This window comes from Stegostoma tigrinum, chromosome 11 (genome assembly GCF_030684315.1).
Source record: "Stegostoma tigrinum isolate sSteTig4 chromosome 11, sSteTig4.hap1, whole genome shotgun sequence".
Lineage (NCBI taxonomy): Eukaryota > Metazoa > Chordata > Chondrichthyes > Orectolobiformes > Stegostomatidae > Stegostoma > Stegostoma tigrinum.
In genome coordinates, this window is record NC_081364.1 from 17,030,762 (window position 1) to 17,043,044 (window position 12,283).

The window sequence follows — 12,283 nt, forward strand, 5'->3', positions numbered from 1 at the left end:
TGGGCGTTCGTGCAGGTTGCCTCAGGGAGATTAAACAGCGATTTACACATCTATTTTGTTTCATTGTGACCATGTGCACTCGTTAATTATTTTGGCCCAGTGGGCAAGTTTGTGAAGATACGGCTTAAACTGGATACTACAAATCGTTCTAGTGTTTTTTTAAATATCTTTATCATGATCTGTTTCAGTTCAATCTGAATTCTGAATCCTGATCTGAACGCACCGTGGTGTTTGCTGGGAAATATTCCCAATAAGGCTGCAATGCCTCGGTAACGCGCATACACCAAACAGTAAGCGTGGCGGGAGCGCGCACACCGGAGCCGGAGAGAAAAAGAGAGAGGCAGGGAGAGGTGGAAGCGAAAGAAAGAGAGAGAAAGAGGCAGAGAGCTTCTGGAAAGATGGAGTACCTCCACCATATAGCCACTCTATAACAAATCGGACAAGGACATCAGCACGACTTTATTGGGATTTACTGTAAATGTAAGAGACTGAGGATTGGCTCTTGCATTTGCATTAAGGAGCTAGCGAGGTGAGAAAGCGAGAGAAGAGAATATGTTGCCTTCACAGGAAGCCTCTAAAATTTACCACAACAATTACATGCGGAATTCCAGAGCCATCGGTGTGCTGTGGGCCATCTTCACCATTTGCTTCGCGATCATTAACGTGGTGGTTTTCATCCAGCCTTACTGGATCGGGGATAGTGTCGACACTCCCTACGCCGGCTACTTTGGCCTTTTCCATTACTGCATCGGGACAGGTTTAAGCAGCCGGGATTTAATATGTCAGGGAACCTTCTCCGACTTCTCCAGCATCCCCTCGGGTGCCTTCAAAGCGGCGGCGCTCTTCGTGCTGCTCTCCATGGTGCTGATCCTCGGCTGCATCACCTGCTTCGCTCTCTTCTTCTTCTGCAACACCGCCACAGTCTACAAGATCTGCGCCTGGATGCAGCTCCTGGCAGGTAGGGGGTGGCTGATGTATGCATCTGTACGAATAGACTTATCTATGTGTGTACTTGTCACTGTTTGTATGTGTATGTGAGAGAGCGAGGAATCTCAACATCTCAGATTGCCCTTAACAGTGGAAACCTCAGCCAAAACATAGTGCCACAAAACCATTCATCCAGCACCATTTCTCATCTGAGGACTGTTTTTATTCGATGAGATCTGCTGGGACATGTGTAGGTTATATAATATGTAGTGCAATGATTAAAGGTGGCGATTGAACCCTGAATGGTTAATAGAGACGGATTCCAAGGCTCCAGCGGTGTGACTTGAATGCAACGCCAAGTTAATGTGATGGATGGTAAGGTGCTGAATTTCCAGTGATGATAAGGCTGTACCCCCAGGTAATTAACAGCGTTGAATCTAATGATGTCTCAAACACCAATGTGAGCATATTGACTGCATGGTGTAGAATACAAATCAGTAACGGTGCTATGAAAATTCTCATTGTGGACTCGTTCATGCTGTGTGTGATGATGAACCGGGGTGATTGATTGCTCGATGTTGACTAAGATTCGTCTCTCAACGTTTTGACGTAGTTGTTTTGTTTGACTGGAAGGTATGGAGTCACCCGTGGTCAGTGGAGAGTTAATTAGTCACTCGGACTATTACTAAGAGAACTGCCGTATCAGCGTGGACACGGATGTGGTAATCTTATAGTAAACAGTCTTACTGTTCTAAAATGGAACGGTGTCGGTGTGGCGAGAAATACTGATAGACAATACTGCGAGGCTTCCCTGTAAACAATTTGTTGATTCGGCTGATGTTATGGTATAAAATGCCGCCTGCTGAATCTATTGTCCTTACCCTTAAAAAGATTAGTTGATCCATTACCGGGTCCGGATGAACACAATTATTAGAACAAAACAGAGTGAGTGCAGCGCGGCGCACGCCCCCATCTATCTAGGCACTGAATGATTTAAGAGATAGTTTGCTGCGAATGATCGTGAGAGGTATTCTGAGCCTTGTCTCTCAGATGGGAGATTCCCAATAGCTCGCTCCTAAGAACGGGAGGACGCATTTCATTGCTGTTTCACGAAACAGCGATTAATAGGCACAGCAGCTACACGGTTATAAATTTCTCTTGATGCAATGCAAGATATTCTCAAAGGGCCGTTAAACACATTTTAGCCTCGGGCCTGCATCCCTAATATCACGGCTCCGAGCATCAGTAGATTTTACAAGATTTGTGTGAAGTCAATTTTAAATATTTTAAGGATTTTTATGGAAAGAAAGGAAATGATCAAAGTACGCTGATGGAACTCGACGTGAAACTGAGCCCGGCCTATGTTATGTGATCATCTTGATTCGTACTTAGTGAATATGCTAGAGACTCTGCTGCTTTACAAAACCAAGGGAAGAAGAATTGTGTCAACACAGCCAAGGTTTATCATATTACATGCTCGCTTCAACCCAACCAAAATCTTTTGATAAAAAAGGTAAAGTCTAGCTATTTTGAGGGTAAAACTCTAGAAAGTTGCTATCCTTTATTCCGATTCTGTCGCGAAGCTAAAGCAGCCTAGGGGATCAGTATCGCCCAAATAATTTCTTGTAGTAATTACTTTTTTCTCAGAGTTGGTTGCCGCCCTAGCCAGAAACTCGTGAAATGAGTTTTTTTTTCCTTAAGGGATTCCGTGAATCAGTGTCCATAGCCTAGTTTGTTGCAGATGTCCCTTCTTGTTCCTTCTTGTTACAGCTGTTGCCTGTGGGGGGGGGGGGGGGACCAACAGACGAAAATGAACAAAATTTGGTAAAACATCCCACAAACACTTTGGAGAATGAATGTACAAGCAGAGAAATCTGCGGACAAGGGTACATCAATTATGAAAAACAAGCGAAACCGCTGATTAATAATACAATTTTAAAATAAACTCAAAGCGCCGGGTTCGTTTGCAAAAAGACAGATTTAAAAAGCAGGGAGACTGGATTTGATTTCATTCTGGGTTCTAAACTCCAACACAAGGATTAAATCAGCGAGCCCATTGGAAAATAGTCAGCTGACACAATCTTTAAAAGAATAGCCAACTAATGGCCAGAGAGAACTATGGCCATTCCATATGGATATTTCAGGATTCTCGTGGTGCAGTGGAGTATCCCAATCTCTGGGCCAGAAGTTTCAAGTTCAAGTCCCATCTGCCTGAAGGTGTGTCAGAACATGATCAAGTGTGTTGATTTTTAAAAAAGGATGGTGGATGTACTCTGAAAGTTGTAGCCTGCCACTGTAGGTAAAGAAGGAGATAGAGAATAGAGGTAATGGGAACTGCAGATGCTGGAGAATTCCAAGATAATAAAATGTGAGGCTGGATGAACACAGCAGGCCAAGCAGCATCTCAGGAGCACAAAAGCTGACGTTTCGGGCCTAGACCCTTCATCAGAGAGGGGGATGGGGAGAGGGAACTGGAATAAATAGGGAGAGAGGGGGAGGCGGACCAAAGATGGCGAGTAAAGAAGATAGGTGGAGAGAGTGTAGGTGGGGAGGTAGGGAGGGGATAGGTCAGTCCAGGGAAGACGGACAGGTCAAGGAGGTGGGATGAGGTTAGTAGGTAGCTGGGGGTGCGGCTTGGGGTGGGAGGAAGGGATGGGTGAGAGGAAGAACCGGTTAGGGAGGCAGAGACAGGTTGGACTGGTTTTGGGATGCAGTGGGTGGGGGGGAAGAGCTGGGCTGGTTGTGTGGTGCAGTGGGGGGAGGGGACGAACTGGGCTGGTTTAGGGATGCAGTAGGAGAAGGGGAGATTTAGAAACTGGTGAAGTCCACATTGATACCATATGGCTGCAGGGTTCCCAGGCGGAATATGAGTTGCTGTTCCTGCAACCTTCGGGTGGCATCATTGTGGCAGTGCAGGAGGCCCATGATGGACATGTCATCTAGAGAATGGGAGGGGGAGTGGAAATGGTTTGCGACTGGGAGGTGCAGTTGTTTGTTGCGGACTGAGCGGAGGTGTTCTGCAAAGCGGTCCCCAAGCCTCCGCTTGGTTTCCCCAATGTAGAGGAAGCCGCACCGGGTACAGTGGATGCAGTATACCACATTGGCAGATGTGCAGGTGAACCTCTGCTTAATGTGGAATGTCATCTTGGGGCCTGGGATGGGGGTGAGGGAGGAGGTGTGGGGACAAGTGTAGCATTTCCTGCGGTTGCAGGGGAAGGTGCCGGGTGTGGTGGGGTTGGAGGGCAGTGTGGAGCGAACAAGGGAGTCACGGAGAGAGTGGTCTCTCCGGAAAGCTGACAGGGGAGGGGATGGAAAAATGTCTTGGGTGGTGGGGTCGGATTGTAAATGGCGGAAGTGTCGGAGGATAATGCGTTGTATCCGGAGGTTGGTGGGGTGGTGTGTGAGAACGAGGGGGATCCTCTTGGGGCGGTTGTGGCGGGGGCGGGGTGTGAGGGATGTGTTGCGGGAAATACGGGAGACGCAGTCAAGGGCGTTCTCGATCACTGTGGGGGGAAAGTTGCGGTCCTTGAAGAACTTGGACATCTGGGATGTGCGGGAGTGGAATGTCTTATCGTGGGAGCAGATGCGGCGGAGGCGGAGGAATTGGGAATAGGGGATGGAATTTTTGCAGGAGGGTGGGTGGGAGGAGGTGTATTCCAGGTAGCTGTGGGAGTCGGTGGGCTTGAAATGGACATCAGTTACAAGCTGGTTGCCTGAGATGGAGACTGAGAGGTCCAGGAAGGTGAGGGATGTGCTGGAGATGGCCCAGGTGAACTGAAGGTTGGGGTGGAAGGTGTTGGTGAAGTGGATGAACTGTTAGTTCATCCACTTCACCAACACCTTCCACCCCAACCTTCAGTTCACCTGGGCCATCTCCAGCACATCCCTCACCTTCCTGGACCTCTCAGTCTCCATCTCAGGCAACCAGCTTGTAACTGATGTCCATTTCAAGCCCACCGACTCCCACAGCTACCTGGAATACACCTCCTCCCACCCACCCTCCTGCAAAAATTCCATCCCCTATTCCCAATTCCTCCGCCTCCGCCGCATCTGCTCCCACGATAAGACATTCCACTCCCGCACATCCCAGATGTCCAAGTTCTTCAAGGACCGCAACTTTCCCCCCACAGTGATCGAGAACGCCCTTGACTGCGTCTCCCGTATTTCCCGCAACACATCCCTCACACCCCGCCCCCGCCACAACCGCCCCAAGAGGATCCCCCTCGTTCTCACACACCACCCTACCAACCTCCGGATACAACGCATTATCCTCCGACACTTCCGCCATTTACAATCCGACCCCACCACCCAAGACATTTTTCCATCCCCTCCCCTGTCAGCTTTCCGGAGAGACCACTCTCTCCGTGACTCCCTTGTTCGCTCCACACTGCCCTCCAACCCCACCACACCCGGCACCTTCCCCTGCAACCGCAGGAAATGCTACACTTGTCCCCACACCTCCTCCCTCACCCCCATCCCAGGCCCCAAGATGACATTCCACATTAAGCAGAGGTTCACCTGCACATCTGCCAATGTGGTATACTGCATCCACTGTACCCGGTGCGGCTTCCTCTACATTGGGGAAACCAAGCGGAGGCTTGGGGACCGCTTTGCAGAACACCTCCGCTCAGTCCGCAACAAACAACTGCACCTCCCAGTCGCAAACCATTTCCACTCCCCCTCCCATTCTCTAGATGACATGTCCATCATGGGCCTCCTGCACTGCCACAATGATGCCACCCGAAGGTTGCAGGAACAGCAACTCATATTCCGCCTGGGAACCCTGCAGCCATATGGTATCAATGTGGACTTCACCAGTTTCTAAATCTCCCCTTCTCCTACTGCATCCCTAAACCAGCCCAGTTCGTCCCCTCCCCCCACTGCACCACACAACCAGCCCAGCTCTTCCCCCCCACCCACTGCATCCCAAAACCAGTCCAACCTGTCTCTGCCTCCCTAACCGGTTCTTCCTCTCACCCATCCCTTCCTCCCACCCCAAGCCGCACCCCCAGCTACCTACTAACCTCATCCCACCTCCTTGACCTGTCCGTCTTCCCTGGACTGACCTATCCCCTCCCTACCTCCCCACCTACACTCTCTCCACCTATCTTCTTTACTCTCCATCTTCGGTCCGCCTCCCCCTCTCTCCCTATTTATTCCAGTTCCCTCTCCCCATCCCCCTCTCTGATGAAGGGTCTAGGCCCGAAACGTCAGCTTTTGTGCTCCTGAGATGCTGCTTGGCCTGCTGTGTTCATCCAGCCTCACATTTTATTATCTAGAGAATAGAGGTACTCTCTTAACACTTTTCTAAACTTGATGGCTCCAACTGCCATCACAGTGGTAAGAGAAACATGTTGAAGGAACCTTTGGCTACAGCTGTGATCATGAGGGCAAAATGGCTATGACTGGGAAGGGGAAGTGGGTATCCTCAAATTTATCTTGAAACATTCACCGTCTCCCCCTACTCACCCTCACCAGTCTGTGGCCAGGAACCTACTAGGATTGAAATGCTTCATGCTTTTTAGTTATATTTGTGAGCTATCTGCTTCTCATAGATGGATGGCCATCACAGCTGCCTGACCTACATCCTTAAAAATAGTCCAGAGGCAGGAAGATGCTATCAAACCAACATACCAGCCAGTATAAAACTTCTGAAGAAGGATCAATGGACTTGAAATGTTTTCTTTCCACAGAAGCTACCAGACCTGCTCAGTTTCTCCAGCAATTTCTGTTTGTGTGAGTCTAGAACTTTGATTAGATTACATTTTGAATAGTATGAATTGATTTTGTCTCCAAATTTAAAAAAAAATTACAGTAAAGCATTGGAGAAAATGCAAGAAGTGTTTTATTGCAATGATACAATGTGAGGAAGTTGTATCTAAAAGGAAAGATTTATTTTTATCTGGAGACTAGAAACTATGGGCAAAGTCCTGTTACAGATCCTTAGAATTTAATGAATAATATTCCACTTATAAATTTCAGAAATGGTACTGTTCAGAATATTATAGAATTTTTGTAGAGTCAGTCAATGCAGTGTGGAGCCACCTGGTAGAATTGTTCTTTCTCTTCTCTCTCTGGAAAAGTGCATGAAGTCATTAGAAATGTCAGTGTCTACTGGTTAGGGCTCTTATGTTGGTATTCCTGAATTGACAGGATGACATTGTGTGGTATCTGGTCTATACAAGTGTCTTGTTTGGCTTAACAAATGGCCCTCAACATGAGGTAAACTTAAAGACGGCCGTAAGCTAAAGTGATGGACCGGGGAAGTTGCCCTTCCCAACATTCTGGGTGCCTGTCATATTTGTTGGGTTAGAAGCTTTGGACAAGTGACTGACATAGATTAAATAACCAGTTCCTCAAACTAAAGTATATTAATAATGCTTGGGTATGGGGACAGTCTGTGTTAGACAACTACCTGATCTTCAAAGGGCCAAAGATTTGGGAAGAGATTCTTAATGTTTCATATAGAGAGCAGAATACTGACACGAAATCTACTGAAATCAACATGATCCTCATCATTCATCATTTAGTCCTCCCAAACCAGTAAACTAATCTCACCTGTCACAGGTTAAATGTTTTTCCTATTTACTCAGCTTATTCATAATTTCTAAATTGTTGCTTCTTAAAAAATTAAGCAACAACCTTAAAGTCAATTGTGTACTCTTGGCTACCTATGTTGGTAATCCGTGACTCTCAACTCTCTTCATGCAGAGTGGGATTTGGAGCCAAATATGTGAGATTGTTACTAATACATCTAGCAAGGAATACAGGAGAAACTTCTTCATCCAGGTAGTAGTTGGAATGTAGAGCTGGCTACCACAAGGATGAGTTGAAGCAACCCCTTGGGATATATTTAAGGGAAAGCTAAATAAATATATAGCCAAGAAAGGAACAGAAGGATGTGTTAAAAACCAAAAGAACTGCAGATGCTGTAAATTGGAGTCAAAAACAGAAATTGTTGGTAAAGCTCAGCAGGTTTTGCAACATCTGTGGAGAGAAATCAGAGTTTAACATTTCGGGTCAAGTGACCCTTCATTAGAAGGGTATGTTGATGGGGTAAGGTGAAGAAGATAGAATGAGACTCAGGTGGCGCACAAACATTAGCATGGACTCAGTGGAGTGCATCACTTATTTCTGTAATGCAAATACTGCATGAAATTCATGTAATCTAACCACGACCTGGCTTTACATAACTTAAAATCATAACTCCTATTTCTTTCAATCTTTTCACTTGGAACAAATTTAGCAGACTGGATTTTGAGGCCAATGGTGATGCAACGGTATTCACAGCAGGCATTGAAGAAAGGTGTAACGATATCTGATGATTTTTGTGGTGCAGTTTTCAGTTTATGGTATTAACTTTATTAACTTGGTGGGTAGGGTTCTTCAGGTATCCAGCAGAACTGATGGCACTGTGCAGGTAGGCATTCAAACACATTCAATCACTTTCACAAACAACAAACCCGTAAGTAAAACCACTGAGCCTCTTCATTTCCAGCTGTAATGTTTTTACGTGTAATGATCGGGAAATCGAGGCTGTAATTATTTTAAAGTTAATCCATAGTTTATTATTTTAAGAATTGTGCAATTTTTAAATATTAAAATGAGACATTTGACATTCAGTAAATATAAAATCACATCTTCAGGGCCAATGAGACATTTTAATCTGTAATTGTGAACTTAGAATTTTGTTAAAGAACCCAATTAAACCTCATTTAAGAAGCATAACATGCACTCGGATTTTTACAGAGACTAAGAGCCTAAGAGAGAAAGTTTTTGCCAGTTCGATGATTTCCAATTGATTGAATTCTAGAGAGACTTCACTGGTGTATTCTCTGGAGAAGCATTAAGTCAGCAGCAGGAACTTCTGGATTTTTGTGTATTGTGTAGAATGCAGAAGTTACAGTCCATTTGAAAAGTGGAATGACAGTGAATGCTAACAGCTTCACCATCATTACTACCATAAAATCTAGACCAATCTATTCAATTCATCATCTTATAAATCGTGATTAGATTACTCCTAAGATTACCCTGTTCTGAAGTGCACAGTTGTAGCTTCTTTAGTCTGTCTTAATAAGTAAGACAGCCTTATCCTGTCAGCTCATATTATTGTCCAAAGATTAATGGATTGGTTACACTGCTTAGCTGATCAGCAGTGGTATTAAATGGTCATTATGGAGAGACAATTTCCCCTTTTTGAGATTTCTAAATTAAAATATATATTCTGGTAAATCATATTGGTCCTTATATTAAGAAAATTCAAAAGAAAACACGTATTTAGTATCAGTCATTTAGCCACAATGTTAATTGTGTTTGCATACAGTGGGAATATTGGCCTTGAAATTAAGTTGTGAGGTAATTGTGTATGAATGATTAACATCTTTGTTTGAAACTTCTTCCCTTTTTTTAGCAGATCTATTCACCCAAATATTTTAAACAAATTAATATCTTCAGTGAAACAGCAGAAACACATTTCAGATGGAGGCATTATCTTTATGGAAAAGTGTCTATGCATTTGTAAACTAAACCATATATTTGGCTTTCTATACCAATTATGATCTCACTTATGTCATCATTGCATCCTAAATGTTTGGGCTAAGTGTCTCAATGCAAAGTGTCTCATGAAAACTATGGAGGCTTATTTGCCAAAATGGCAAAAGCTTTAACATTTTTACTTCAAGCGTGATGAAGTACCATTGTGAATAAAAGTGCCATCACTCCAGGTCAAAAATGAATAGACTGGAAGCCTGATAGAAAATCCAACATTAGATCCCTTAATAAAATGAGCTTTCAGCTGTCTCAGTTCAGTTCTCAGTTGGTGTGCTTATATTCAGTGCAAATTAGCATCATTAGTTAGAAATATGTCAAAAACAATCAATCTGTGAAATGGAGTTGTTGTCTGGTGTTGTCTTTTTAATACTGGCTTATGTTGTTGAGGAAAAAGTGGAGGACAAAATGAGGGGAATCAAGTTAAGACATAGCATCTTTGATTTTATGCACACACACAAAGAAAAGTCTTACAATGTCAGCATTTCTACAGCCAGTCACTTCTAGTTTTTCTGTTCCCATGGAATTGTATATCTCATACATAAACATTAATAATATAAATATCAGTTTGATTTTACTTCAGTAAGCCTCTGTGCCACAATAAGCACCTAAAATTTCCTTTTAGTTGAACAATTAAAAAGATTCCATATCAGCTTATGCGTTGCCATTTCACTTCTTAATATTAAAATGAGACATTTGACATTCAGTAAATATAAAATCACATCTTCAGGGCCAATGAGACATTTTAATCTGTAATTGTGAACTTAGAATTTTGTTAAAGAACCCAATTAAACCTCATTTAAGAAGCATAACATGCACTCTGATTTTTTACTTACTTTTTCTTACTTTATTATTTTTTCTTTCTAAATTAGTTCATTCTATCCATTCAAAACATTTTCTCTCCAGTAGTAAACATTTCCATGCTGGTTCCTTTCCCCATTTCCAACAATTTCTTTGGTTGAAAAGCGGCTCTAAGTGCCGAAAGATGTCAAGTACTAAAACACAGATATGATGAGATCAAGAGATAATGGGAACTGCAGATACTGGAGAATCCAAGACAACAAAATGTGAGGCTGGATGAACACAGCAGGCCAAACAGCATCCCAGGAGCACAAAAGCTGACGTTTCGGGCCTAGACCCTTCATCAGAGAGGGGGATCTGGAATAAATAGGGAGAGAGGGGGAGGCGGACCGAAGATGGAGAGAAAAGAAGATAGGTAGAGAGAGTATAGGTGGGGAGGTAGGGAGGGGATAGGTCAGTCCAGGGAAGATGGACAGGTCAAGGAGGGGGGATGAGGTTAGTAGGTAGATGGGGGTGCGGCTTGGGGTGGGAGGAAGGGATGGGTGAGAGGAAAAACCGGTTAGGGAGGCAGAGACAGGTTGGACTGGTTTTGGGATGCAGTGGGTGGAGGGGAAGAGCTGGGCTGGTTGTGTGGTGCAGTGTGGGGAGGGGACGAACTGGGCTGGTTTAGGGATGCGGTAGGGGAAGGGGAGATTTTGAAACTGGTGAAGTCAACATTGATACCATTAGGCTGCAGGGTTCCCAAGCGGAATATGAGTTCCTGTTCCTGCAACCTTCGGGTGGCATCATTGTGGCACTGCAGGAGGCCCATGATGGACATATCATCTAAAGAATGGGAGGGGGAGTGGAAATGGTTTGCGACTGGGAGGTGCAGCTGTTTGTTGCGAACTGAACGGAGGTGTTCTGCAAAGCGGTCCCCAAGCCTCCGCTTGGTTTCCCCAATGTAGAGGAAGCCACACCGGGTACAGTGGATGCAGTATACCACATTCGCAGATGTGCAGGTGAACCTCTGCTTAATGTGGAATGTCATCTTGGGGCCTGGGATAGGGGTGAGGGAGGAGGTGTTGGGGCAAGTGTAGCATTTCCTGCGGTTGCATGGTAAGGTGTTGGGTGTGGTGGGGTTGGAGGGCAGTGTGGAGCGAACAAGGGAGTCACGGAGAGAGTGGTCTCTCCGGAAAGCAGACAGGGGTGGGGATGTAAAAATGTCTTGGGTGGTGGGGTCGGATTGTAGATGGCGGAAGTGTCGGAGGATGATGCGTTGTATCCGGAGGTTGGTGGGGTGGTGTGTGAGAACGAGGGGGTTCCTCTTTGGGCGGTTGTGGCGGGGGCGGGGTGTGAGCGATGTGTTGCGGGAAATATGGGAGACACGGTCAAGGGCGTTCTCGATCACTGTGGGGGGAAAGTTGCGGCCCTTGAAGAACTTGGACATCTGGGATGTGCGGGAGTGGAATGTCTTATCGTGGGAGCTGATACGGCGGAGGCAGAGGAATTGGGAATGGGGAATAGAATTTTTGCAGGAGGGTGGGTGGGAGGAGGTGTATTCTAGGTAGCTGTGGGAGTCGGTGGGCTTGAAATGGACATCAGTTACAAGCTGGTTGCCTGAGATGGAGACTGAGAGGTCCAGGAAGGTGAGGGATGTGCTGGAGATGGCCCAGGTGAACTGAAGGTTGGGGTGGAAGGTGTTGGTGAAGTGGATGAACTGTTCGAGCTCCTCTGGGGAGCAAGAGGCGGCGCCGATACAGTCATCAATGTACCGGAGGAAGAGGTGGGGTTTGGGGCCTGTATAGGTGCGGAAGAGGGACTGTTCTACTTGACCTACAAAGAGGCAGGCATAGCTGGGGCCCGACCAGTCCCCCTCCACCGACACCCTCATCCGCCTAGCGGAACTCGTCCTCACCCTCAACAACTTCTCTTTTGACTCCTCCCACTTCCTACAGACTAAGGGGGTGGCCATGGGCACCCGAATGGGCCCCAGCTATGCCTGCCTCTTTGTAGGTCATGTAGAACA

At 45.7% G+C, this 12,283-nt stretch overlaps 1 protein-coding gene across 4 annotated transcripts in view; it reads left to right on the top strand.

Moving 5' to 3' along the window:
* The first annotated feature begins 277 nt into the window (after positions 1-277).
* Positions 278-12,283, top strand: part of lhfpl4a (LHFPL tetraspan subfamily member 4a) — a 240,592-nt gene continuing 228,586 nt past the window's right edge. For 2 of the 4 annotated variants that reach the window (XM_048548043.1, XM_048548042.1), the window contains exon 1: positions 280-958. In XM_048548043.1, the coding sequence (XP_048404000.1) occupies positions 553-958 (406 nt within the window). In that variant the 5' untranslated portion in view covers positions 280-552. Of the gene's footprint in view, positions 959-12,283 lie in introns of all 4 variants that reach the window. The other 2 variants (XM_059649790.1, XM_048548044.2) reach the window with 2 other exon arrangements.